The sequence below is a fragment of the Ornithorhynchus anatinus genome, chromosome 6 (genome assembly GCF_004115215.2).
Source record: "Ornithorhynchus anatinus isolate Pmale09 chromosome 6, mOrnAna1.pri.v4, whole genome shotgun sequence".
NCBI lineage: Eukaryota > Metazoa > Chordata > Mammalia > Monotremata > Ornithorhynchidae > Ornithorhynchus > Ornithorhynchus anatinus.
In genome coordinates this window covers 11,544,845-11,571,625 of record NC_041733.1, presented here as the reverse complement: position 1 = coordinate 11,571,625, position 26,781 = coordinate 11,544,845, and the positions used below count along the sequence as shown (strand labels likewise).

The 26,781-nt window shown below is 50.1% G+C and overlaps 2 protein-coding genes and 1 non-coding gene across 3 annotated transcripts; 2 read left to right on the top strand and 1 right to left on the bottom strand.

The window, feature by feature from the left end:
- The first annotated feature begins 1,621 nt into the window (after positions 1-1,621).
- PRPS1 (phosphoribosyl pyrophosphate synthetase 1) lies at positions 1,622-10,684 on the top strand. The gene is made up of 7 exons (XM_029067673.2): positions 1,622-1,802; positions 6,724-6,907; positions 7,276-7,374; positions 7,623-7,747; positions 8,701-8,874; positions 9,672-9,831; positions 10,492-10,684. The coding sequence occupies exons 1-7, from the start codon at positions 1,681-1,683 to the stop codon at positions 10,582-10,584; spliced, it is 957 nt and encodes a 318-aa protein (XP_028923506.1). The 5' UTR covers positions 1,622-1,680; the 3' UTR covers positions 10,585-10,684.
- A 1,736-nt stretch (positions 10,685-12,420) lies between these two features.
- Positions 12,421-25,975, top strand: SLC25A53 (solute carrier family 25 member 53). The gene is made up of 2 exons (XM_029067861.1): positions 12,421-12,483; positions 24,876-25,975. The coding sequence occupies exon 2, from the start codon at positions 24,937-24,939 to the stop codon at positions 25,843-25,845; it is 909 nt and encodes a 302-aa protein (XP_028923694.1). The 5' UTR covers positions 12,421-12,483; positions 24,876-24,936; the 3' UTR covers positions 25,846-25,975.
- Positions 20,506-20,643, bottom strand: LOC114812981. Its single transcript, XR_003760594.1, has one exon. It is a non-coding gene; the product is annotated as a small nucleolar RNA SNORA7 (small nucleolar RNA).
- Positions 25,976-26,781: the final 806 nt, after the last annotated feature.

Below are 26,781 nucleotides of genomic sequence, written 5' to 3'. Positions count from 1 at the left end.
TTGAGCGCTTCCTATGTGAGAAGCAGAGTGGCTCAGTGGAACGAGCCCGGGCTTGGGAGTCAGAGGTCACGGGTTTGAATCCCAACTCTGCCACTTGTCAGCTGTGTGACGGTGGGTAAGTCACTTCTTCTCTGTGCCTCAGGTCCCTCATCTGTAAAATGGGGATTAAGACTGTGAGCCTCACATGGGACGACCCGATTACCCTGTATCTCCCCCAGCGCTTAGAACAGTGCCCTGCACATAGTAAGTGCTTAAATACCAAAATTATTATTATGTGCCAAGCACTGTTGGAATGTACAGTAACTCTGGGCCTCAGTTCCCTCATCTGTAAAATGGGGATGAAGACTGGGAGCCCCACGTGGGACCACCTCATCACCTTGTATTCATGCAATATTGAATAGTATTCAATTGTCTCCTCTCCAGCGCTTAGAACAGTGCTCTGCACATAGTAAGCGCTTAATAAATACCAACATTGTTATTATTATTATTATGTGCCAAGCACTGTTGGAATGTATAGGAACTCGGCCTCAGTTCCCTCATCGGTAAAATGGGGATGAAGACTGGGAGCCCCACGTGGGACAACGTGATGACCCTGTATTCTATACTGAATAGTATTCAATTGTCTCCTCCCCAGCGCTTAGAACAGTGCTCTGCACATAGTAAACACTTAAATACCAAAATTATGTGCCGAGCACTGTTGGAATGTACAGTAACTCTGGGCCTCAGTTCCCTCATCTGTAAAATGGGGATGAAGATTGGGAGCCTCACGTGGGACAACCTGATGACCCTGTATTCAATATTGAATAGTATTCAATTGTCTCCTCCCCAGTGCTTAGAACAGTGCTCTGCACATAGTAAGCGCTTAACACACACCAACATTATTATTATTATTATGGGCCGAGCGCTGTTGGAATGTACAGAAACTCTGGGCCTCAGTTCCCTCATCTGTAAAATGGGGATGAAGATTGGGAGGCTCACGTGGGACAACCTGATGACCCTGTATTCAATATTGACTAGTATTCAATTGTCTCCTCCCCAGCGCTTAGAACAGTGCTCTGCACATAGTAAGCGCTTAACACATACCAAACATAGTAAGCGCTTAACACATACCAAGATTATTATTATGGGCCGAGCGCTGTTGGAATGTACAGGAACTCTGGGCCTCAGTTCCCTCATCTGTAAAATGGGGATGAAGACTGGGAGCCCCATGTGGGACCACCTCATCACCTTGTATTCATGCAATATTGACTAGTATTCAATTGTCTCCTCCCCAGCGCTTAGAACAGTGCTCTGCACATAGTGAGCGCTTAATAAATGCCTTCATCATTATTATTCTGCTCCCTCTGGAGGGGCGGGGGGGGGGGGTCCTCTCGGGGAGGCCCCGCCCCCTCCGGCCGCAGCAGCCAATCATCTCCCGAGCCACCGCCCCCCCTCCGGAGCGCAGCCAATCAGCGCGGGCGGAGGGCGGGCCTCGAGGGGAAGCCCCGCCCCCCGGGCCGGTGGCTATTTAAGGGTGGGCGCGGGGCGGGCGGGGGAAGATGGCGGCGTAGCGAGGCCGAGCGGTCCCTTCTCGCCCCCCCCCCTCCCCCCCCTCCAGCGCCACAGCGGCTCGTGTGGCGGCGGCCGGAGGTGGCGGCGGCGGCCATCGCGGAGCGCGCGGCCCGCGGCGACGCGGCGGAGATGCCGAACATCAAGATCTTCAGCGGCAGCTCCCACCAGGACCTGTCGCAGAAAATCGCCGATCGCCTGGGCCTGGAACTGGGCAAGGTGGTGACCAAGAAGTTCAGCAACCAGGAGACCTGGTGAGGGGGCGGGGGGGGGGGGGAGGGGGGTGGGGAGCGGTCCTCGCGGCCGCCTCCCGCCTGGGCCGCCGAAGGGGCTGCCGGGACTTGTAGTCCCGGGCCCGTGGGGGGGGAGCCGCGGCGGCGGGGCTGGGGACTACGATTCCCGGCGTGCCCCGCGCGGCGGGCTGGCCGGACCGAGGCCCGCGCGGGCGCGCGGGGACGCGCTCACTCGGACCCGAGGCGCGGGGGGAGATAGAGACCCTCGGCGGGACGTACCAAGGGCCGCCCCTTGCGGGGGGGGCATCGCCATTATTATTCTGTTCTGCTGGATAGTAATAAGAGTGATGGTGTTGCTTAAGCGCATGCTATGTGCTAAGCGCTGGGGGGAAGGAATACAAGGGGATGAGGTTGTCCCACGTGGGGCTCCCAGTCTTCATCCCCATTTTCCAGATGAGGTCCCTGAGGCCCAGAGAAGTCAAGTGACTTAAGCCCGTGAGCCCCACGTGGGGCCACCTGATTCCCTTGCATCTCCCCCAGCACTGTTCTAAGCACAGCTAATACATGCTAATGAGGTTGTCCCACTTATTTAGATGGGGTCTCATTCTTCATCCCCATTTTCCAGATGAGGTCCCTGAGGCCCAGAGAAGTCAAGTGACTTAAGCCCGTGAGCTCCACGTGGGGCCATCTGATTCCCTTGCATCTCCCCCAGCACTATTCTAAGCAATGCTAATCGGCTAATGAGGTTGTCCCACTTATTAAGGTGGGATCACATTCTCCATTCCCATTCTCCAGACGAGGTTACTGAGGCCCAGAGAAGTCAAATGACTTAAGCCCGTGAGCCCCACGTGGGGCCATCTGATTCCCTTGCATCTCCCCCGGCACCGTTCTAAGCACTGGGGTAGATACAAGCTAATCAGGTTGTCCCACTTACTAAGGTGGGATCACATTCTTCATTCCCATTTTCCAGATGAGGTCACTGAGGCCCAGTGAAGTGACTTACCCAAAGTCACACAGCTGACAGGCGGCGGAGCCGGGATTAGAACCCACGACCTCTGACTCCCCAGCCCGGGCTCGTTCCACCGAGCCACGCTGCGGGACACGTGGCCTTGTGCAGCCCCCATCTCCCCTTCGGGCCTGGGGTTCTCAGCCATTGACCTTTCGAAGGGGGGTGGGGGGACATCAGAAATGGACGCAGTGACTGGATTTCCAGGAGCTCCCCTGCTTTGGGATGATGATGGCATCTTTTAAACACTTACTATGTGCGAAGCACTGTTCTAAGCAGTGGGGAGGATACAAGGTGAGCAGGTTGTCCCACGTGGGGCTCACAGTGGGAGCCGGCAGAGGGATGTGGGGGGGCAGGTAAATAATCCCTTGATTTAAATAATTTAAGGATTTAGAGAAGCAGCGTGGCTCAGTGGAGAGCCCGGGCTTGGGAGTCAGAGGTTCTAATCCCGGCTCCGCCGCTTGCCAGCTGTGTGACTTTGGGCAAGTCGCGTCACTTTTCCGTGCCCCAGTGACCTCATCTGGAAAATGGGGATTAAAACTGGGGACAACCTGATCACCTTGAATCCCCCCAGCGCTTAGAACAGTGCTTTGCACGTAGTAAGCGTTTAACAAATGCCACCATTATTATTAAATATCCCTTGATATATATTGGATACGAGGTAATCAGGTCGTCCCAAGTGGGGTTCACGGGCTTAAGTCACTTGACTTCTCTGGGCCTCAGTAACCTCGTCTGGAAAATGGGAATGGGGCTTCGTATTCTTTCGTATTTGAGCGCTTACTATGTGCAGAGCACTGTACATTCCAAGCACTTAGTCTAGTGCTCTGCACTAAATACGACTGAATGAATGTACACTATACCGAGTGCTTGGAGCGCTACATTAAGCGCTCATTAAAATACCATCAAATGAACGATTAGGGAGTGATCCTCCTTAGCCCTGCAGGCCGTGCTCAATTGGAAGGTACAGTTTGGCAACAGATAGAGACAATGCGTGCCCAACAACGGGCTCACAGTCTAAAAGGGGGAGATAGACAGCAAAACAAGTAGTCAGGCATCAGTACTATCAAAATAGATCAAAAGAATCATAGATATATACACTTTATTAATAAAATAGAGAAATATATACACAAGTGCTGTGGGGCAGGGAGGGAGTTGGGCGATGGGGAGAAGGAGCAGAGGAAAAGCAGAGGAGCATGATGTAGCTGGTAGGTGTGATTCGTGCCCTCAAGGAATTGAGGAAACAGACCCAGCAGCCAAACTGCAGCAAATATTAAGGAAAAATTCACTAGTTTGTCCAAATAGGTGCTGTTAACAAGGGGTGGATTTAGTGCTGTAGGTGATGGAGCAGACTAGTTATTCGGAGGATCTGATCGTGTCTCGTTTCACTGTTTCTTTTGATACTTGTTCCAAATTGTAGCAACTCAGTTGCTGATGGCTGGAGATTTTGGCGTGGTATACCTGCCTATTTTGCCAGAAGGTTAGCACTTCCAGAAATGGAGGACTCGAAAGCTGGCTGAGTGCTGAGATTTGTTGCCAGAGCCTATAGGACTTGAAAGGTGGCTGAAAGATTGAGGAAGAAGTACTAATATAATAAAAGAGCACATCCTTAACATTAATGCAAGACCCTTTAGTGTCTGTTGAGCACTTACTGTATGCGGAGAACTGTACTATGCTCTTGAGAGAGTAGGGAAGGAGCATGGTTTAGTGGAAAGAGCACAGCTTGGGTTCATTCATTCAGTTGTATTAAGTGCTTACTATGTGCAGAGCACTGGACTAAGCACCTGGAAAGTACAGTTTGGCAACAGAGACAACCCCTACCCAACAATGGGCTCACAGTCTAGAAGGGGGAGACAGACAACAAAACAAGTAGGCGTCAATAGCATCAAAATAGATTAATAGAATTATAAATATATACACATCTAATCCCAGCTCCGCCACTTAGCTGTGTGACTTTGGGCAAGTCACTTCTCTGTGCCTCAGTAACCTCACCTGGAAAGTGGGGATTAAGACTGAGCCCCACGTGGGGCAACCTGATGACCTTGTATCTACTCCAGCGTTTAGAACAGTACTTGGCACACAGTAAGCGCTTAACAGATATCATCAACACACTACAGCAGTTGGGAGACATGTTCCCTGCCTGCAGCAAGCTTAAGTGAGGTATGTGGAGTCTCCTGAAAAATTACCTGTGCAATCAGGGTGTCCTGTATAAGATGGTGTCTCTTGCTAATAACTATGTTGATAAACTCCCCTCACCTCCACTAGAAGACAGAGTATAGTATCCAGTGGAGAGTTTGGTGGTAAATGCTGTATCTTCAGTGACATCCCTGTCTAAAGTACCATTTCTGAAGGGAACCCCTCCCTCAATTCCCAGCGCCTTGTAGAGGTGTGTTCACTGTAAACTAGGAGTTAAGTAGCCCTGTTAAATCTCAAAATGGCAATTACCAGCCCTTTCAGGAAACTGCCCCTTTAGCCCCTTCTAGCATCAGGACTCCTTTTCATCAAGGTAAATGTTTGTAGTGAATCGTCCTGCACATCCTGTTCTCCAGTAGTGCCAGGTAATGTCTCAGAACAGACAAATAAAATTGCTGAAAGGCCAACGTTCCGATCACAGAGCAGGAAGCCAAGTTCGCTCGTCTGTTTGTACTCAGGTGTTCTAGGGCTCAGCAGCATTTAAAACTGCTGGACAGCAACACGTAGTGTCAAAAAATAAAGCTGAGTTGATAGTACTAGTAGGTGCTAACTAAATGGGCTTCTTGCCCAGCAGTTCTGTGGTACTGCAGTAGCAGTCTGATTTATTTATTTTTTTTTGTGTGTGTAAGCAATTGTGGTTACTGTCTGATCGTCCAATCTCATGTGGCACATTGCATAAAATCTACAATGTCTCCCTGGGAAACTTTGGGTTCTTCAAGGTGAGGGATGGTAACGTAGAGTCAACTTTTGGAGGCTTGCAGATAAGAGGCTAGTTGAGCAGGGGGGAGTTCATGACATAAATCTGTGAATGCAGCAGTTTGGCACTAGCTTGGCAGGCCCTGTGCAGTTGATGCTGAAGCTCTGGCAGAGTGGCTTCTGAGATCATTATCTTTGTTTCCAATTGTATGAGTTTTTATTCTGTTTGGCCTAGGGTTCCCGCTGTTCCCAGAGCTCCCTAAAGCCCTCAGCCTCAGAGGGCAACCCCTGCCCCCCATCGAGAGGAAAAGCAATTATTAGATTTTGGGGTTTGTTTTTTTTTTTTTCAATGATCTCAGAATCTTCCTGAGCCTAAAGTTGGGTGTCAGGGGCCATCTACAAATCCCTAACATCAGAAATGTAGAGCTGGAAAGGATTGGGGGGAGGGTAGGCAGCGCAGTAGGGTGGGACGGGGGAGGGGTGGGAGAGAGGTACAGACCGCTCTCCCTGCCAGGCAGCGGAGTCCAACTTGAGCAATAGACGGCTGGCATTTATGCCCTACGTCAGCTTCTGTCACCAACCCACACCTTATTGGGCCTTCCAGTGATGGTGTGAAATGAGCCCTGGTTTTTAGAGGCCCACAATTCCTTGCTGAAAAGCCTGTTCCAAACAGCATGACCAGGGAAAAAAAGACATCTGAAAAAAGGAAAAAAAAAACAGGGTTAGGCTTGGACAAGCAGAGGCAATGGGCCTTTAGTAAACATTGCTCTTTGACTTCAAGAGGAGAGACTTCGGAAAACTGTAGCCTTGTACATCTAGTGGAGTAACGTTTGGGCGTAGATCCTATGTGCCTGATAATCTAATTTCCCTTTTTAAATCTTGGACAGATGGGACACTAGGAATGCTAAGCAAGCTTGCCCTTATCCCGGCATTGGGTAGACATGAATTCAGTCAAAAAAAATCTGATCATTTTAAGCATAAGGCACTTGTTGGGGAACAGGTGTTCATCATTTCAGCGTGTCTTCACTTTTACACTCTCCTTTCATACAGCGTGGAAATTGGTGAGAGCGTCCGTGGCGAGGATGTGTACATTGTGCAGAGTGGCTGCGGAGAGATCAACGACAACCTGATGGAGCTCCTCATCATGATCAATGCCTGCAAGATCGCTTCAGCGAGCCGTGTCACTGCAGTCATCCCCTGCTTCCCGTATGCCCGCCAGGACAAGAAAGATAAGGTAGGCAAGAGAGGGGCATGGCAGCTGTGGTTTGCCCACATAACCTCAGAGTTGCCCACTGATGAGAAGCAGCGTGGCTTAATGGAAAGAGATTGGGTGTGGGAGTGAGAGGTTGTGGGTTCTAATCCCAGCTCTGCCACTTGTCAGCTGTGTGACTTTGGGCAAGGCACTCAACTTCTCTGTGCCTGTTACCTCATCTGTAAAATGGGGATTAAGATTGTAAGCCCCTCATGGGACAACCTGATTACCTTGGATATATCCCAGTGCTTAGAAGAGTGCTTGGCACATGGTAAGCACTTAACAAATACCATCATCAGGTGTTTGCGAACTCTAATGGACACTCTTCTCCCCTTCTCTCCCATCTTTAGAGTCGAGCCCCGATCTCTGCCAAGCTTGTGGCCAATATGTTGTCTGTAGCAGGGGCAGACCACATAATCACCATGGACTTACATGCTTCTCAAATCCAGGTATGAATGAACCGCAAAGCTTGCCGAGGATGATGGATGCTAAGACTTTCGAGGGGAGAGGGCGGGGAAGCAAACGAGAGCCCAGTGCCTCACAAGCTGGAAAGCACTACCAAGACTGGTGATATGGAGGTGTGATGAATGTTGGTCATCGGAGGGTCCTAACTGTCCCCAGTTTGTGAGGAAGAGTGAGATCAGCCATCTGGAGCTGACAGCGTGTATGCTCATTTTGTCCCTGCCCTTTTTCTCAGGGTTTCTTTGATATTCCTGTGGATAATTTATATGCTGAGCCAGCTGTCCTGAAATGGATCAGAGAGAACATTGTCGAATGGAAGAACTGCACTATTGTTTCACCTGATGCTGGTGGAGCTAAAAGGTAGGCTTGATTTTGGCAATTTCAATATCTCCGTCCCTGCTAGGCCCCTGAGTTGTGTTGGCCCTTTTACAGCTACTCAGTCGGAACTTCTGTCATGGATGCCTTAGTCTATGCTCCAAGCAACTTTAGTTGGAGTTGGGTATACAGCAAGCTTAGGATGTTTTCAGATCTCATCTGGTTGGGTATGTCCGTCTATGCTTGCTCTGACTCGAATGTAGGTTTGTAACTTGGAGTATGTTAGGAGTCCCATCGTCGCCGCTCCCCCCACCTCCCCACCCCCTGAGTCACAGCCACCCAGTCTTCCCTGAGAGATGGTTGTCAGCCAAGTTGGTCCCGAACAGGTATTCAGTCACCACTTCCAGATGAGGTAACTGAAGCACCAAAAAGTTGTGACTTGCCCCAGGTCACAGAGTAGACAGTTGACGGACCTGGGATTATAACCAAGGTCCTCTGACTCCTAGGCTCTTTCCATTAGGCCGTGCTGCTTTTAATGACACCGAGGAGCATGTTGATCCATGTGATAGAACCACAAGCAACAAGCAGAGCAGGAGTAAATTGACATCCCCAAATTCCAGGTTATCAATCAGTTGCTCCCAGTTTAAACTTTGTTGCTTCTTGCAGAGAAGTCACTCCCTGAACACTTGAAAGATTGACTTGTCTGGGAAGTTTAAAAGTCTCGGTGGAAACAGTCCATAATAAGGTTCTCGGGGTGTACATGTACCAAGTGTTATTTGTCCCTACTGAGTTTAGATTGTTAATGGATTGAGGATGTGGAGTGGGGAGGTCAGAATCAATCCCAAATGGCTCGGATCTAAATTAGGATAGTCAAGAAATCAAGGGATAAGTCTACAAACCTGGTGACACTCCTTACTGTACTCTTGGGAGTGGGTTCCCATCTGGAGGGGCTTGCAATGCCATACTGGTATTTACCTCTAAATCCCCTTGTCTTCCAGGGTCACCTCTATTGCTGACCGGTTGAATGTGGACTTTGCACTGATACACAAGGAGCGGAAGAAGGCCAATGAAGTGGACCGGATGGTGCTGGTGGGTGATGTGAAGGACCGAGTGGCCATTCTAGTAGATGACATGGCTGACACGTGTGGCACCATCTGCCATGCAGCTGATAAGTGAGTAGGGGTGGGCGGTTCTAAGACGATGGTTTGAAGCATACAGCTTTGATTCCCTCTTCCCCCATCACCTCCCCTCAGCTGAGCCCCCTTTCCCTCTGCTCCTCCCCCTCCCTCGTTCCCCTCCCCTCGGCACTGTGCTAATTTGTATATATTACTACCCTATTTATTTTGTTAATGAGGTGTACATCCCCTTGATTCTATTGTGATAATGTGGTCTTGTTTTTGTTTTGTTCTGTTTTGCTCTGCTGCCTGTCTCCCCAGATTAGACTGTTAGCCCGTCATTGGGCAGGGATTGTCTCTACCTGTTGCTGAATCGTACATTCCAAGCGCTTAATACAGTGCTCTGCACATAGCGCTCAATAAATACTACTGAATGAATGATTTTACAAAAAGATCCACGTGGGTGGCATTCCTTTGCACTTGTTACACAGAGTTTCCAAATGCCCCCACAGCAAATCCGAGGGTTGCATGTGGCAGCAATATTTTACCCAGAGAAACAACCACCTTACAGAACCGTTGAGGCTATTGGTGACAATATAAATGGGAAACACATCTGTGTCATTGAATAGACCCTCATTTTGAAGGCATTTTCTACCTTGGGCTTGGTTTAAGGAAATTTAAAGGCTCTAACCAGTGGCGAGCATGAGGAGTTAATGTCATTGTTCCCTAAAACTTTTATACATCTTTCTTTTTTTTTTTAGTTTGAGGAGTTGTTTCCCCGTGACAGTCATACAGCCCAAGGGTCTCCAAGGGGACCAGTGTGACTGATTATTTTGTTCATGTCCACATTCTAGACTCTTATCAGCTGGAGCCACCAAAGTTTATGCTATCCTAACACATGGAATCTTCTCTGGACCTGCCATTTCTCGAATCAACAATGCTTGCTTTGAGGCTGTAGTGGTTACAAACACAATACCTCAGGAGGACAAGATGAAGCACTGCCCTAAAATCCAGGTGAGATTATAGTCTTGATTAAATCTGGCCTCATAGACTGAAACTTGGAAGTGAAGGGGCTGGGAGTGGGCCAGATGCTGAATCTTCATTCCCCAGCATAATAATAATAATTATAGTATTTGTTAAACACTGTGCCAAGCACTGTTCTAAGCACTGGGGTGGATACAAGGAAATCAAGTTGTCCCATATGGGGTTCACACTCAATCCCCATTTTACAGATGAGAGACACTGAGAAGTGAAGTGAGTTGCCCAAGGTCACACAGCAGACAAGTGACAGAGTTGGGATTAGAATCCACGCCTTTGACTCCGTGCTCTTGCCATCCTGCTTCTCCTGTCTCCAGGGAGGTGGACCCTGGGTTTGGGGCTGGGATCTTAGTGTTGTTTAATCTTTTTTGACAAGGCTCTTCAGCCTTTCAAATGTACATTATGATGTCAGGCAGCACAGGCTGTGCTGTAGTTACCTAACAAATCTCAATTTTGGGTACAGTAGTATACCTGAAGAGTCATTCTCAAAGTGGGGGGGGTCAACTAAAAATTTCACGTTCCAAGGGATATAAGATGCTGATGCTGATGTTCCTATGAACCGTTGTCTTTGATACTTGCAGCTCAGCCTAGGTGACCCCAACTAACATGGCTCTTCTCTATTCTCTCCCTATCCAGGTGATTGACATCTCCATGATCCTCGCAGAGGCCATCCGGAGGACACACAATGGAGAATCTGTGTCCTATCTGTTCAGCCATGTCCCTTTATAACAGATTCCCATGTGCAACTTCTGTGGCTTTTTTTTTTTAAAAAAAAAAACAAACCAAAAGTGATTTGGTGTATTATAAAAGGTTCAGTAGCTTTGTTCCAGTGCTGTTATCCACACTTGCTCCATAATGATCGGGCTTACTGAAGCTGACCTAAGACCTAGAAGGAATTGCTGGGATGCTCTCATTAGTATGTGAAATAAGCCTGCAGCTCTTAACTAGATCCGTGGAGAGCAGAACTGACACAAGCAGCTGGTGCAATGAAGGCTGGGGAGGGGTTTGGGGGGGTGGATGAATTATTTGGGGGGGTGGGGGAGGGAGAGTAGATTACTATGCATGCAAACCCTGCAGCATTTATTTTTTAAACGTAAATGAGTTCTCCAAAGACTACAGTCAGAGCCTCAGGCTACCTCTATCCTACCATTCTGCCTACTGCAGAGTTCCCTGGAAGACCACCATGGGGCTCTTCCTTTAAATCCCTGAAGATTGGTTGGCGCCACTGAACGATGGGGCAACAATCCTTTTGGAAGAGGGCCTGGGGAGCCTTGAAGTCACACATTTTTGGACTGTGAAGTATTGGCCCTCATAGCTTTTGGTTTTAAAACTCCCATGCTAGATGTTCTTGGGAGATCCAAATGACTGGGTTTTTTGAGAAATCAAAATATCTCTCTGAAGCAAGGCAAATGTGCCTGCATTTCATCTCTTTTCTCTGAAAATCATACTCATCCCCTGTTCTTAAGCCCTCATCTCTGGCTGACTTGACTTTGATTTGCTGCTAACCAAAGCAAGGAGCTCCACTATTGTGAAGGAGGGTAGTTAGGTTTGTTTTGTTTTTTTGGTTGTTTCCTTCTATAAAATCTTTTCTTGCCCTCAGCTCTCCAAATCTAAATAGTGGAGAAAGCTTAGGTCCCTGCATAGTTACTGGGTAGCAAGAACTGAAAGGGGAGGGTATTCTTACTTCCTTTTGAGGGTGTGGGCTGCGCACTAGGGGTAAGGGAAGGAAACGGTTGAGACTGGTTGCCTTGGCAGGGGTTATTGAAGCTGCTGTTCCCACGGTGGGCTGAGCCCAAAGGCAAGATAGTTCCCCTGGCTTGAAGCCCCCCCATAGGCTGATGTTGGAGGGAGGAGATGCCCAAATTGACTTATACCGTCTTTTGGTGGGAAAATTCTTCACAGGAGATGGAAGGGGATGGGGGAGCTAGGTGGAAATGTGCAAAATATCAAGTCAGGGTTAGGTCAATCTCTGATGGTGCCTTTTTGTTTGAAAACCCTTTTCTCCCTTCACTGGAACTCACCTGTATCAAGTGGGACGACAAGGATGGGTGTTGTCTTTTACAGGAGGCCAGTGACTGTGCAATTCACTGTGGGCTAGGTTCTGCAGGAGGTGGGTCTTGGAGGAGTGACCCCCCCCCTTCTCCAATAAAGCTGTACTGCCAAGCCTGGCCCGACTCCCAACCATCTGCGAGGATTTGGCATTTTGTGTCAAACCACAAAACTTCAATGAAGGAATTAAAAAAAGCCTTTTTAAAAAGCAAACTGGAGTCTCTGCGCTTTGTATGAGGGTCATCAGCTGGTGTGGGTGCACGAGCCTGGGGTGGAGCGAGGCGGGGAAAGAGAGATGGGGCCGTGCGGCAACCGCAGCACGCGGCGCAGCCCCGGAGCGCGTCTGTCCCCGGCCCGGTGACCGCAGCCGCGGCGGCCGCAGACAAAGGCCGTGAGTGGCGGTCGGCGGGGCCAATCGCCTGGTGCCGGGGGTGGGCCTCGGGCTCGCCGTTGCTCGCAGTGGCTGGCCGTGGCCCGCCGGCAGCCTGGTGCTGAGCCCGGCATCCGAGCGGCGAGCGGAGCTCCGCGGGAAGGACCGGCTCGAGAGCCCGCCGGCCGAGGGAGAGGCTGCAGCAGAAGGTAGAACACAAAAGAGCAGCATGTGGAACCACGTGTCTCTCTCTCCCCCTCCCTCCCCAAGTGGTTTGCAATCCCACCTTCTAATAATAATGCTAATAATGGCACTTGTTAAGCACTCACTACTAATAATGATGGCATTCAGGTGCTTACTACTAATAGGGATGGCATTTGTTAAGTGCTTACTACTACTAATGATGGCATCTGTTAAACACTACTAATAATGACTTTTGTTAGCATTTACTACTACTAATGATGGCATTTAAGTGCTTATTACTACTAATGATAGTAATGATGGCACTTGTTAAGCGCTTACTATGTGCCAAGCACTGTTCTAAGCGCTGGGGAAGATACAAGGAAATCAGGTTGTCCCACTTGGGGCTCACAGGCTTCATCCCCATTTTACAGATGAGGGAACTGAGGCCCAGAGAAGTGAAGTGGCTTGCCCAAGGTCACCCAGCAGAATTAGAATCCACATCCCCTGACTCCCACCCTGTGCTCTTTGCACTTAACCACACTGCTTCTCTAAATTCGCTGTAAATTCCTTGGGGCAGGGAGTGCATCCACTAACTCTTGTATGGTATCACTCAAACGCTTAATACAGTGCCCTGCACGCAGTAAGTGCTGAAATTAAGGCCATTGATTGGAAGCAAGTGATTTGCCCAAAGTCACACAGCTAAACTGTGGCAGAGCTGGGATTAGAACCCACGACCTCTGACTCCCAGCCCTTGCTCTTTCCACTATGCTACGCTGCTCCCTCCCCTCCCTTCCTTGAAGGCTCAAAGACATCTTTCAGGTACCCCGCTTCACCCTTCCCACTCCCTCCTTCCCTAAAGCAACGCTGAACAGCGCCGAGCAATTCCCGTGCACATCCCCATCTAAAGTGGCAGGGCCTTGCTCTGGGAAAGCACGGAGTTTGGAGTGAGACGAGCAGGCGGAGAGCAGAAGACCCCAGACTCACAACTGCCTCTAGCTTTGCTTTCCCCTAGACTGCAAAATAATAATAATTTTGGGATTCAAGAGCGTACTAAGTACTGTTCTAAGCCCTGGGTAGATACAAGGTAATCAGGTTGTCCCACATGGGGCTCACAGTTTTCATCCCCATTTTACAGATGAGGTAACTGAGGCCCAGAGAAGTGAAGCGGCTCGCCCAAGGTCACCCAGCTGACAAATGATGGATCTGGGATTAGAATCCACGTCCTCTGACTCCCCAGCCCGTGCTCTTTGCACTGAGCCATGCTGCTTCTCTAAATTATCTGTAAATTCCTCAGGGCAGGGATTGTGTCTACTACCTCTTGCATCTATCGCTCAAATGCTTAGTACAGTGCCCTGCCCATAGTAAGTGATGAAATTAATACCATTGATCAATTTAACTGCGTTCTTTGTCTTACGGAGTCCTGCTGGGATTCCAGTTTCATGAATGGTCTTGGATAGACATTTTGATTCTCAAACTGGCTCTTTGACAGACTGCATTTCAGGACTTCGATAGTTCACAGCAAGATAAATTCTCTGGTTTTGCTTTCAGTTTTGTCTTATTTGAAACTTGCCCCCAGTAATAGTTGTATATTTAAGTGCTTATGATGTTCCAGGGACTGTACTGAGTGCCCGGGTAGATAGAAGATGATCGGGTCGGATGCAGTCCCTGTACTGTATGGGGCACTCAGTCTAAGGATGGGGAACAGATATTGAATCCCTATTGTGCAGATGAGGAAACTGAGGCCCAGACCCAAGATCACAGCAAGCAAGGGGCAGTATCAGGATTAAAACTCAGGTCCTCTGACTCCTAGGCTTCTGCTCTTTTTATTAGACCATGCTGTTTTCCCCTCAACTCGCTTCTCTTTTTTTTAATGGTAAGTGCCACTTAACTTCTCCGTGCCTCAGTTACCTCAACTATACAATGGGAATTAAGACTGTGAGCCACGTATGGCACAACCTGATTACCTTGTATCTACCCTAGCATTTAGAACAGTGTTTGGCAAATAGCACTTAACAAATCTTCTATCATTGTTATTAAAAGACCCCAGGACCCTTATTTTGGTCCTCAGAAAAGGTTCTCCACGTCTGGACAGGAAGAGAACTGGGCCCATGTAATTTATATACCTGTAATTTTATTCGTATTGATGTCTGTCTCCCCAACTCTGGACTGTAAGCCTATTGTGGGCAGGGAATGTGGCTGTTTATTACTGTATTGTACTCCCCCAAGTGTTTAGTACAGTGCTCTGCATACAGTAAATGCTCAATAAATACAATTGAGTGAATAAATGAATTATCTTCTCTAAAATTGATAATAGAGGAGAGATGGGCCCTTCCTACTCTCCCCAGCAGCACAGGATGACTGCCATCCCGGTTGCATTGTGGGGATGTTTATTCCTGACCCAGAGGTTTTAAATCTTGAAAATCAGGCACGTTCATCATGTCCATTAGCTTTTCTACTTTCCATCCCTATCCCTGCTCTAGGTTACTGCCTCCTGTCACCTGAGTCGGAAAGTCAATTCTATTTACTGAGCACGTACCTTGTGCAGAGCACTGTACCGAGCGCTTGGGAGAGTACAGTATAACAGACACATTCTGTGCCCACGACAAGTTTACAATCTAGAAGGGGAGACAGACAGTAAGTGTTGTGGGGCTGGAAGGGGGGGATGAATAAAGGGAGTAAATCAGGGTGACATCTTCTTCTGATTAGTTACGTTGCTATGAACACATCCCTGCAGTTCTAATCACCATCTCTGCAGACCCTAAAGAGGAATCTCTAGTGCTGCCTGATGCATTTAAAAATACAAGCAAGGATGGCGATCTAACGTGTCTGAGCTATTAGCCTGAGAATAAATGGAAGCTAAGTGAAACCGGGAATAGGATCATCTAGTTTGCTCAGGAATTTACTGTGATGCCCCACCTCCACCCTGCAGGCGAAGCTGGCAGCACAAAGCTGGACAGTCCATCCCCAATGAGTGGCCTGGAAAAAGTGGTCTTAGCTGAATGTGGCCCTTGTGGCCTTCGATAGGAAAAGGGTCCCCGAACCTGGGTGGGTTTGTGCCTTTGAGGCCAAAATGTAGTCCCCGGGAATGGTTCGTGCCCAACTGAGCTATGCAGCCAAAGAGCATCTTTCGGAACGTGGTTAATGAGGACGGGGGCGCTGGGCCGTCCTGTGGTCCGAAGCGTTCAGCCATCCCGCCACACACACATTTCCCGTGACCACAGAAGGGCCCGATGACCACCCCCGGCAGCTTTCAGTAGCCCTAATGGAAGTGAAATGTGATAATAGAAATGAGACGTAGTTCCCAAACTGCATTTGGTCTTAGTTCCCGGCTGGCCGGGCCAAATTAATGCTCTTTCTTCCAGAACAGAATTGATCCGGAGGCCAGCGCCGGGTTGGGGTGGAGTAAGAACGGGTTGGCGAGAGGAAAGGCGGTTGGCGGGGGGTGGGGGTGGCATGGAAAGCACTCTGCCAGAGGGTGGGGCTGGCTCCCTTTCCAGGCCCTGTCAAACAATTATTTATTGAGTGTTTACTGTGTGCAGAGCACTATACTAAGTGCCCGGGCGAGTACATTACATCAGAATTGGTAGACACATATCCCTCCTATAATGAATTTACAGCCTAGAGTTGGAGAAAGAGGGTATAAATAATTTATAATATATAATTTATAAATGCATACATAAGTTCTGTGCAGTCGAGGATGGGGCGACTATTAAATCCCCAAAGTTCACGGATATGGAAAAACCGTGTTGCCCCTCCGGAACAGAGCAGAGAAAGCAGACGCTTTCACAGCGTTTAGAATTTTGAGAAGAGAGCGGCCGCTGAACCCCATACCACTCCTGATTAGCTCCTCGTGTTTTTTGTTTTTCTTTTAGAAGTAGTGTTTGTGAAGAACTTTCTGCCAGGCACTGTGGTAAACGCTGGGGTAGATACGAGATAATCAAGTTGTACACGGTCCCTGTGCCACATAGGGCTCACAGTCTTAATCCCCATTTACAGATGAGGTAACCAAGGGACAGAGAAGCTAAGTGACTTGCCCATGGTCACACAGCAGAGAAGTGGCCGAACGGGGATTAGAACCCAGGTCCTTAGGATTCTCAGGTCCGTGCTCTATCCGCTAGGCACACACAACTCTGCCCACAAACCCTCCACACCCCTACCCCTCCTTGCTTCCCCACCCATTGTCCTCCCCTCCAACTCCCTCTCCCACCCCACACAATGCCACTGTGATCTGTGGAATCCCTGCTTCATTAGGGGCACACTCCTCTTCATCCATGACCTGTTCCTGACCTTTCATTCATCCATCCGTTCATTCAATAGTATTTATTGAGCACTTACTATGTGCAGAGCACTGGACTAAGCGCTTGGAATGGACAAATCGGTAACAGAGACAGTCCCTGCCCTTTGACGGGCTTACGGTCTAATCGGGGGAGACGGACAGACAAGAACAATAGCAATAAATAGAATCGAGGGGATGAAGATCTCATTAAAACAATAGCAAATAAATAGAATCAAGGCGATGTACATTTCCTTAACAAAATAAATAGGGTGATGTAGATATATACAGTTGAGCCGTCGAGTACGGTGCTGAGGGGATGGGAAGGGAGAGGGGGAGGAGCAGAGGGAAATGGGGGAAAAAGAGGGTTTAGCTGCAGAGAGGTGAAGGGGGGCGGTAGAAGGAGCAGAGGGAGAAGGGGAGCTCAGTGTGGGAAGGCCTCTTGGAGGAGGTGAGCTGTAAGTAGGGTTTTGAAGAGGGGAAGAGAATGAGTTTGGCGGAGGTGAGGAGGGAGGGCATTCCGGGACCGCGGGAGGGCGTGGCCCAGGGCTCGACGGTGGGATAGGCGAGCGCGGGGGACGGTGAGGAGGTGGGCGGTAGACCTGTTCACCATTCACTCCTTCTCCCCATCACCTGATGACACTGACACCCCGCTTCTCTCGAAGAGAGGAGGAAGGGGTCTCCTCTCCTTTTCCCTCTCTCACAGGTGGAACATGGAAAAAGTCATTCCATTATTCTATACTTACCCAGTTTCTATTAAAGTGCACTGCACCTATTAGGCGCTCAAAAAATACTATTTCTGGTATCACAGCACCGTACTTGGAGGTTGGGAGCATTCAACCTAAGAACAGTGGTACCCGTTAAGCACTTCATTCAATAGTATTTATTGAGCGCTTACTATGTGCAGAGCACTGTACTAAGCGCTTGGGATGAACAAGTCGGCAACAGATAGAGACAGTCCCTGCCGTTTGACGGGCTTACAGTCTAATCGGGGGAGACGGACAGACAAGAACAATGGCACTAAACAGCGTCAAGGGGAAGAACATCTCGTAAAAACCGATGGCAACTAAATAGAATCAAGGCGATGTACAATTCATTAACAAAATAAATAGGGTAACGAAAATATATACAGTTGAGCGGACGAGTACAGTGCTGTGGGGATGGGAAGGGAGAGGTGGAGGAGCAGAGGGAAAAGGGGAAAATGAGGCTTTAGCTGCGGAGAGGTAAAGGGGGGATGGCAGAGGGAGTAGAGGGGGAAGAGGAGCTCAGTCTGGGAAGGCCTCTTGGAGGAGGTGATTTTTAAGTAAGGTTTTGAAGAGGGAAAGAGAATCAGTTTGGCGGAGGTGAGGAGGGAGGGCGTTCCAGGACCGCGGGAGGACGTGACCCAGGGGTCGACGGCGGGATAGGCGAGACCGAGGGACGGCGAGGAGGTGGGCGGCAGAGGAGCGGAGCGTGCGGGGTGGGCGGTAGAAAGAGAGAAGGGAGGAGAGGTAGGAAGGGGCAAGGTGACGGAGAGCCTCGAAGCCTAGAGTGAGGAGTTTTTTGTTTGGAGCGGAGGTCGATAGGCAACCACTGGAGTTGTTTAAGAAGGGGAGTGACATGCCCAGATCGTTTCTGCAGGAAGATGAGCCGGGCAGCGGAGTGAAGAATAGACCGGAGCGGGGCGAGAGAGGAGGAAGGGAGGTCAGAGAGAAGGCTGACACAGTAGTCTAGCCGGGATATAACGAGAGCCCGTAATAGTAAGGTAGCCGTTTGGGTGGAGAGGAAAGGGCGGATCTTGGCGATATTGTAGAGGTGAAACCGGCAGGTCTTGGTAACGGATAGGATGTGTGGGGTGAACGAGAGGGACGAGTCAAGGATGACACCGAGATTGCGGGCCTGCGGGACGGGAAGGATGGTCGTGCCATCCACGGTGATGGAGAAGTCTGGGAGCGGACCGGGCTTGGGAGGGAAGATGAGGAGCTCAGTCTTGCTCATGTTGAGTTTTAGGTGGCGGGCCGACATCCAGGTGGAGACGTCCCGGAGGCAGGAGGAGATGCGAGCCTGAAGGGAGGGGGAGAGGACAGGGGCGGAGATGTAGATCTGCGTGTCATCTGCGTAGAGATGGTAGTCAAAGCCTTGAGAGCGGATGAGTTCACCGAGGGAGTGAGTGTAAATGGAGAACAGAAGAGGGCCAAGAACTGACCCTTGAGGAACTCCAACAGTTAAAGGATGGGAGGGGGAGGAGGCTCCAGCGTAGGAGACCGAGAATGATCGGCCAGAGAGGTAAGAGGAGAACCGGGAGAGGACAGAGTCCGTGAAGCCAAGGTGAGATAAGGTATGGAGGAGGAGGGGATGGTCGACAGTGTCAAAGGCAGCAGAGAGGTCAAGGAGGATCAGAATGGAGTAGGAGCCATTGGATTTGGCAAGAAGGAGGTCACGGGTGACCTTAGAGAGAGCAGTCTCGGTAGAGTGGAGGGGACGGAAGCCAGATCGGAGGGGGTCTAGGAGAGAATGGGAGTTAAGGAATTCTAGGCATCGATTGTAGACGACTCGTTCTAAGATTTTGGAAAGGAAGGGTAGTAGGGAGATAGGACGATAACTGGAGGGGGAAGTGGGGTCAAGAGCGGGTTTTTTTAGGATGGGGGAGACGTGGGCGTGTTTGAAGGCAGAGGGGAAGGAGCCCTTGGAGATTGAGTGGTTAAAAATAGAAGTTAAGGAAGGGAGGAGGGCAGGGGCGATGGTTTTAAGAAGGTGAGAGGGAATGGGGTCCGAGGCGCAGGTGGAGGGGGTGGCACTTGCGAGGAGGGAGGAGATCTCCTCTGAGGATACTGCAGGGAAGGATGGGAAAGTAGGGGAGGGGGTTGCAAGCACTTTATTAAAGAAGAAGAAGCAGCGTGGCTCGGTGGAAAGATCCGGGGCTTCGGAGTCAGAGGTCATGGGTTCCACTCCCGGCTCTGCCACCTGTCGGCTGTGTGACTGTGGGCAAGTCACTTAACTTCTCTGTGCCTCAGTTACCTCATCTGTAAAATGGGGATTAACTGTGAGCCCCCCGTGGGACAACCTGATTACCCTGTATCTCCCCCAGCACTTAGAACAGTGCTCTGCACATAGTAAGCGCTTAACAAATGCCAACGTTATTATTATTATTAAACCCTAGAATCAATACAAGATAATCAGGTCAAGGCTCCCAATCTACATAAGAGGACGAACATGTTTTTAATCCCCATTTTACAGATGAGGAAACTGAGGTACAGAGAAGTGAGGTGAACCGCAGCCTAGCTGGGATTAAAATGCGGGTTCTCTAACTCCCAGGCCCGTGCCCTTTGTGTCTAAGTAGAAGGGAGAGCAGGAATAGTGACTGCAATTAGAATCCAAACCTCTTGACTCCCAGACCTTTTTTTGTTTGTTTGCTTGCTTTATGGTATTTGGTATGTGCTTACTCTGTATGCTGCTTTTTTCATTTTTTTATTGGTATTTAAGTGCTTACTCTGTGCCAGGCACAGAACTAAGCACTGGAATAGATACAAGCAAATCAGAGTGGAAACAGTCCAAGTCCTACATGGGGTTCACGGTCTTAATCGCCATTTTGTCTTGTCTTATGCTGTCAAGTCGTCTCCGACCCGTAGCGACAACGTGGACACATCTCTCCCAGAACACCCTGCCTCCACCTGCAGTCGTTCCGGTAGTGTGTCCATAGAGTTTTCTTCGGAAAAATACAGAAGTGGTTTACCATCGCCTCCTTCCACCCTCGACTCTCTTCCTTGCCGCTGCTGCCCAGCACAGGGGAGTTTTGACTTGTAGCAGGTTGCCTTCCACTCGTTAGCCATTGGACAAGCTAGCAATGGAATGGTTATGCATCTACTCGACTCTCCCTCCTGTAGTCGAGACTGGTAGAGTACTGGAAACTCTCCAGGTGCGACCCTGGGAGGAAAGTCCCCATTAGACAGAAAAGGTAATTGAAGTAAGTGAAGTAACTTTCTCAAGGTCACACAACAGACAAGTGGCAGAGCTTGGGGTTAGAACTAGGTCCTCTGACTCCCAGGCCACACTGCCTTCAACAGAGGTAAAACATGGCTCCTGCGTTCATGCAGAATTTATATTAACCCCAGGCGCGGTTTAGGATTGTTCTTGAGGCTTCCTTGGCCCTTCCCTCAGACGAAACCTGCCCAGGCATCAGTTTCAGTTTGATGAAAGTTTACTTGACAGTATGTACAGGAAGTAGGATCCTGTGTGCACACCTGCTAGTCCTTGAAAGTCCATGAGAATAATTTTAAAAAATCACCAAAGCTCAAATTTCTTCCTCAAATTTGGATTGCTCCCAAAGTCTAGCTTTTTAAAAGGCTATTTGGGCAGCTCAAGGGGCAGAAATCTGCAGAGTTCCTATTGCTAGGTGGGTACAAGGTGGAAGGGAAAATCGGAAAGGCTCTTTCTTCTCCCCTTGTAGAAGATGCTGGAGCTGGGGTTGTCAGTCAGTCAGTCGTATTTATTGAGCACTTAGTGTGTGCAGAGCATCGTACTATGGGCTTGGGAGAGTACAATATAAACGACAATATAAACGAGCTTACATTCTTGTTCAAGTGAGCAGTTATTCCTTGGTCTAAAAAGATGAAGAAATGGGTTCCCCTCCAAGCCTGCTAAGGATCCTGAAACCCAGCACAAAACACCAGGAAACCCTTTTAGCACCTGGGGAAGGTCAGAGGAGGTCAGAAAGCCAAAGGTTTCAGGATCCAGGAAGGGTTGGAGAAATAACTGGGAAGCTAATGATCCAGTCATACTGAAAGGAGACTGAGTCCCTGCCCACAACCCCTAGACCAGATGTGTCTGGCGTTCCAAGGTGCAAATGCTCCGGTCCTCCGGCTTTTTATGAGGTGCCAACATCAGGGGACTTCGGACGATGCCGGAGTATAAACGCTGGGTGGTTGTGAGTGTGTGTGGGTGTTGAAGAGAAGAGGAGCTTGCTACCATTTGGGAGGGTGTCAGCACCCAGGGGCTTCCTGGGTTCTGCTGTGGTGACTTGGAGAGGTAAGCCTCCTTTTTCAGGGGTTTCTTGGGCTGTAGCCTGATCTTCCGGGAAACTATAGCCAGGAAGGGTGGTTTGCCATCCAGTGGTTGTCTCAGGCTGAATGCCCGTGGGTAATTCGTGGTGGGGGTTTCTAGAACTTACAATAAGCAGCAAGGTCTAGTGGGAAGCGCATAGACCTGGGAATCAGAGGACCTGGATTCTAGTCCCAACTCTGCCACTTGCCTGCTGCGTGTCCTTGGGCCTCAGTGTCCTCATCTATAAAATGGAAATTCAGTAGCTGTGGCCCAGGGACTGTGTCCAACCTGGTGGTCTCCTATCTATTCCGGCGCTTAGTGCGGTGCTTGGCACATAGGAGGTGCTTAACAAATACCACAGTTATTACTAGATGTTATAGTTACTACTACTTTTATAGACCTCGAGCTGGGCTGTGGTGGAGCCAGGGTTTGGTGAGCTCCCGAAAAGCGTCGTACTAGTTCAGCGCTTACTATGTGCCAAGAACTATTCTAAGCGCTGGGGTAGCGACAAGTTAATCAGGTTGGACACAGCCCCTGTCTCACATGATGCTCACACTCTAAGTAGGAGGGAGTAGGATTGAATCCCCATTTTACAGTTGAGGTTTTACAGTTGAGGTAACTGAGGTACAGAGAAGTTAAGTTCATTCATTCATTCAGTATTTACTCAGTATTTACTGAGCACTTACTATGTGCAGAGCACTGTACTAAGCTCTTAGAATGTACAATTCAGCAACAGATAAAGACAATCCCTGCCCAATGACGGGCTAACAGTCTAAATGGGGGAGATAGCAAAGCAAAACAGAACAAAACAAAAACAAGACAAAATCATCAAGATTAATAGACTCCTGGGGATGTACACCTCATTAACAAAATAAATAGGGTAATAAATAATATATACAAATGAGCACAGTGCTGGGGGGAGGGGAAGGAGCGGAGGGTGGGGGGCAGGGGGAGCAGAGGGAAAGGGGGGCTCAGTCTGGGAAGGCGTTTTGGAGGAGGTGGGCTCTCAGTAGGGCTTTGAAGAGGGGGAGAGAGTTAGTTTGGTGGACGTGAGGAGAGAGGGCATTCCGGGCCAGAGGTAGGATGTGGGCCGGGATTGACGACGGGATAGGCGGGAATGGGGGGAAAAGAGGAGGTGAGCTGCAGAGGAGCACAGCGTATGGGGTGGGCAGTAGAAAGAGAGAAGGGAGGTGAGGTAGGAGGGGGCAAGGTGATGGAGAGCTTTGAAGCCAAGAGTGAGTTTTTGTTTCACGCGAAGGTCGATAGGCAACCACTGGAGTTTTTTGAAAAGGGGAGTGACAGGACCAGAGCGTTTCTGCAGGAAGATGATCCAGGCAGCGGAATGAAGAATAGACTGGAGCGGGGAGAGACAGGAGGAAGGGAGATCCGAGAGGAGGCTGACACAATAATCCAGTCGGGCTATTAAGCCTGTCAGTGGGCAGGGATCGTCTCTATCTGTTGCCGAATTGTACATTCCAAGTGCTTAGTACAGTGCTCTGCAAATAGTAAGCGCTCAATAAATACTGTTGAATGAAAATACTATTGAATGAATTATGAGAGCTTGTACCAGCACAATAGCCATTTGGATGGAGAGGAAAGGGCGGATCTTGGCGATATTGTAAAGGTGAGGCACGTAGGCCTTGGTGACGGATTGGATGCGTGAGGTGAATGAGAGAGTTGAGTCAAGGATGACACCGAGGTTGCGGGCCTGTGAGACGGGAAGGATGATCGTGCCATCCGCGGTGACAGGGAAGTCAGGGAGAAGACAGGGTTTGGGAGGGAAGATAAGGAGCTCAGTTTTAGACATGTGACTTGTCCAAGGTCACACAGCAGACACATGGCAGAGCCGGGATTAGAACCCAGATCCTTTGACTCCAAGGTCCATGCTCTTTCCACTAGGCCACGTTGTTTCTCTGTGTAAGTGCTCAATAAATATCATTGATTAATTAATTGAGTGGTTCTCATTTGGGAGCTTGTAGTTTGGGGGCCGGCAGCTCCCCGAAATGTGGGTTCCCTGCTGGGTGAAAAATTACTGAACCCCTCTGATAGATGCCTGCTGAATTTGAGTGTGTGGAGTGCTGCTGGTCATGGGGTCCTTCACCCCTCAGAGGAGGTCAGACTGATGAGCACTGTGGTAGCTACAACATAAGCAGATCAAACACAGTCTCTGTCCCATGTGGGGCCATCAGTCTAAGTAGGAGAGAGAGCAGGAATAGTGACTGCAATTAGAATCCAGGCCCCGATTCCCAGCCCTCTTTTTTGGTTTGTTTTAAGGTGTTTGTTCAGTGCTTACTATGTGTCACAAACACTCTTATAAGTGCTGGGGTAGATTTACAAGTTAATCAAGATGGACACTGTCTTTGTCCCACATGGGGCTCACAATCTAAGTAGGAGGGAGAACGGGTATTTAATCTCCGTTTTACAGTTGAGGAAACTGAGGCACAGAGAAGTTGTGACTCACTGAAGGTCATGCAGCAAGCAATTGGCAAAGCCAGGATTGGAACCCAGGTCTTCTGACTTCCAGGCTTGGGCTCTGTCCACTAGGCAACTCTGCTTTCCTTGCCTCCCTGGGACATGCAGTTGGCACCTATCTCTGGCTCTTGGGTACATAAGAAGCTGGGGTTACCTGGGATTGCTTCTTCTAGGCCCAGCCTCCTAACGTTATCTGTCCATGGTGGCATCTCAGTGGTAGTTATGATAAGGTAGAGATATTTCTTGAGGAGCAGCATGGCCTAGTGGCAAGAGCACGGGCTTGGGGGTCAGAGGTCCTGTGTCCTAATCCCGGTTCTGCCACTCGTCTGCTGTGCGACCTCGGGAAAGTCACTTAACTTCTCTGTCCCTCAGTTACCTCATCTGTAAAATGGGGATTGAGACTGTGAGCCCCACGTGGGACAACCTGATTACCTTATATTTACCCCAATGCTTAGAAAAGTGGCACAAAGTAAGCACTTAACAAATAGCACAATATTTATTTACTGAGCACACGTGTGGCACCTGGGATGTGTGAAATAAAGAGGCAATCAATTGCCTGCCCCCAAGGTGACCGCCCCCTTTCATCCATATAGGTGTTGGAGGCCTCGTGAGTTGGGACCCAGCCAAACCATCCTTGTTTTCTGCTTTTTCTAGTCAACAGATTCTTCTTTCCTAATCTCATCACCTGCGGGCTAAGAAAGAGTCCACCTGAAGCATGGCGGGAGAGACCCGAGGACTGCCAGAGAAGCGGAGAGAAGGGGGAGTGGAAGGGAAAGCTAGCTGTCTCTCTTGGAGTGGTGCCTTGTCCAGTTTCCTGACCACCATCGTGACCTTCCCCATTTACAAGTTGGTGTTCCGGCAGCAGATCCACGCCGTGCCCGTGCCCAAGGCCGTAGGCCAGCTTCGCCGTGAGGGCCTGCGCCGCTTCTACCGAGGCGTCTACCCGCCCCTGCTGACCAAGACCATGCAGGGCGCCCTGCAATTCGGGGCCTACAACAGATGTCTCCAGCTCCTCTCTCCAGCCACTGAGCCACCGCTGCTCAAGCACCGCTGGGCGGCCGGGTTCGCGTCCGGGGTCCTGGAAGCTGTCGTGCTGAGTCCCTTCGAGCGGGTGCAGAACGTGCTCCAGGATGGGCGTAAGGACGTCCGCTTCCCCAGCACTCTCAACATCCTCAGGGAATTCAACTCCTACGGCCCCTGGGGACGGCTGACCCTCGGCTACTACCGGGGTTTCTGCCCCATCCTGCTGCGGAACAGCCTGGGCACCGCCCTCTACTTCTCCTTCAAGGACCCCATCCGGGACCGCCTGGCAGGGCAAGGAGGTCTGCCCCTCTGGGTGCCCGCCCTGGTGTCCGGCAGCATCAACGGCACCGTCATCAGCCTCGTGCTCTACCCGCTCAGCGTCCTCGGGGCCAACATGCAGTCCCAGGTGGGCTCGCAGAACGTCCCCGGCCTGTGGGCCTCGGCCAGGGCCGTGTGGGAGGCCAGGGGTCGGAAGCTGCTGTTGATCTACCGGGGCGGCTCGCTGGTCATCCTTCGCTCCGGCGTAACCTGGGGCCTCACCACCGCCATCCATGACTTCCTGCAGGATAAGCCCAGCCTCGGGCCCGGAAAGAGTCACTGACCACCCGTGGAGCGGGCAGAGGGGACACCCCGGCAAGGAGGCCTGGGGGGCAGTGTTGGGGACGCGTGCCTGGCGTCCGACAGAATCTTTATCATCGACAATAAAATGTTCAGTGTGCTTTCTTCATTCATTCAGTCGTATTTATTGAGCACTTACTGTGTGCAAAGCACTGTACAAAGCACTTGGGAGAGAACAATGCAACAATAAATAGACACCTTCCCTACCCACAGTGACCTCACGGTCTAGAGGGGGAAACAGACATATTAATATACCTAAATAAGTAAATAAACAAGTTATATATATATATGTACGGTGGGGATATATGGGTCAAGCACTGTGCTTAGCCCCGTCCTGGGCACCAGGGAATCGATCAGCTTGGCCCCAGACCCTGCCCCACAGGGGGCTCACTGTCCTAGAAGCTCTGTGGATTCACAGAAGTTTAACTTCCTTATTATCCAAACCACTGTCTCTTCCTGTCTGCAGCCTGAGACCCCAGCAGGCTGACCACCGGTCTTTTGAATCGTAACCGTGTCCAACCTGCAGGATGTTGAGGAACTAACCCAGCTGCAGTGGTGGCTCGTAGGAACCTTCTGTCTGCCAGAGGCCTTCAACCGCTCTTAAATTGGGGAGCACCAGTTGAACTTTAAAATCCCTCTCGGGTGTCCGGACTCACAGGGATACTGGATCCCCTGAGCGGCAGGGTCTTGGCCCGGGAAGCAGGGCCGTAGCCATGGTCTTGGGGGTCGGCCCCCCGGGAAGCAGGGCTGCCGTCGCGGGCTCGAGATTTGGCCAGCGGGGATCGACAGGAAGGCGTACAGACCGGGGGCCGGGTCCTCTGCCGGACGCTGCCTCCTCGGTGCTCCGCTCTGGGGGTTAAGGCCAAATTGGATTCTGGCTACCTGTACTCCCGTTTTGCTCACCGCACCCCACCTGATC

What these genes read in the sequence shown, in the direction of transcription:
- PRPS1 (XM_029067673.2), top strand. Translation starts at nt 1,681, where the DNA reads ATGCCGAACATCAAGATCTTCAGCGGCAGCTCCCACCAGGACCTGTCG. An exon ending in TACATGCTTCTCAAATCCAG is followed by an intron (nt 7,375 to 7,622) that starts GTATGAATGAAC and finishes CCTTTTTCTCAG; the next exon opens with GGTTTCTTTGATATTCCTGT. An exon ending in AGCACTGCCCTAAAATCCAG is followed by an intron (nt 9,832 to 10,491) that starts GTGAGATTATAG and finishes CTCCCTATCCAG; the next exon opens with GTGATTGACATCTCCATGAT.
- SLC25A53 (XM_029067861.1), top strand. Translation starts at nt 24,937, where the DNA reads ATGGCGGGAGAGACCCGAGGACTGCCAGAGAAGCGGAGAGAAGGGGGA.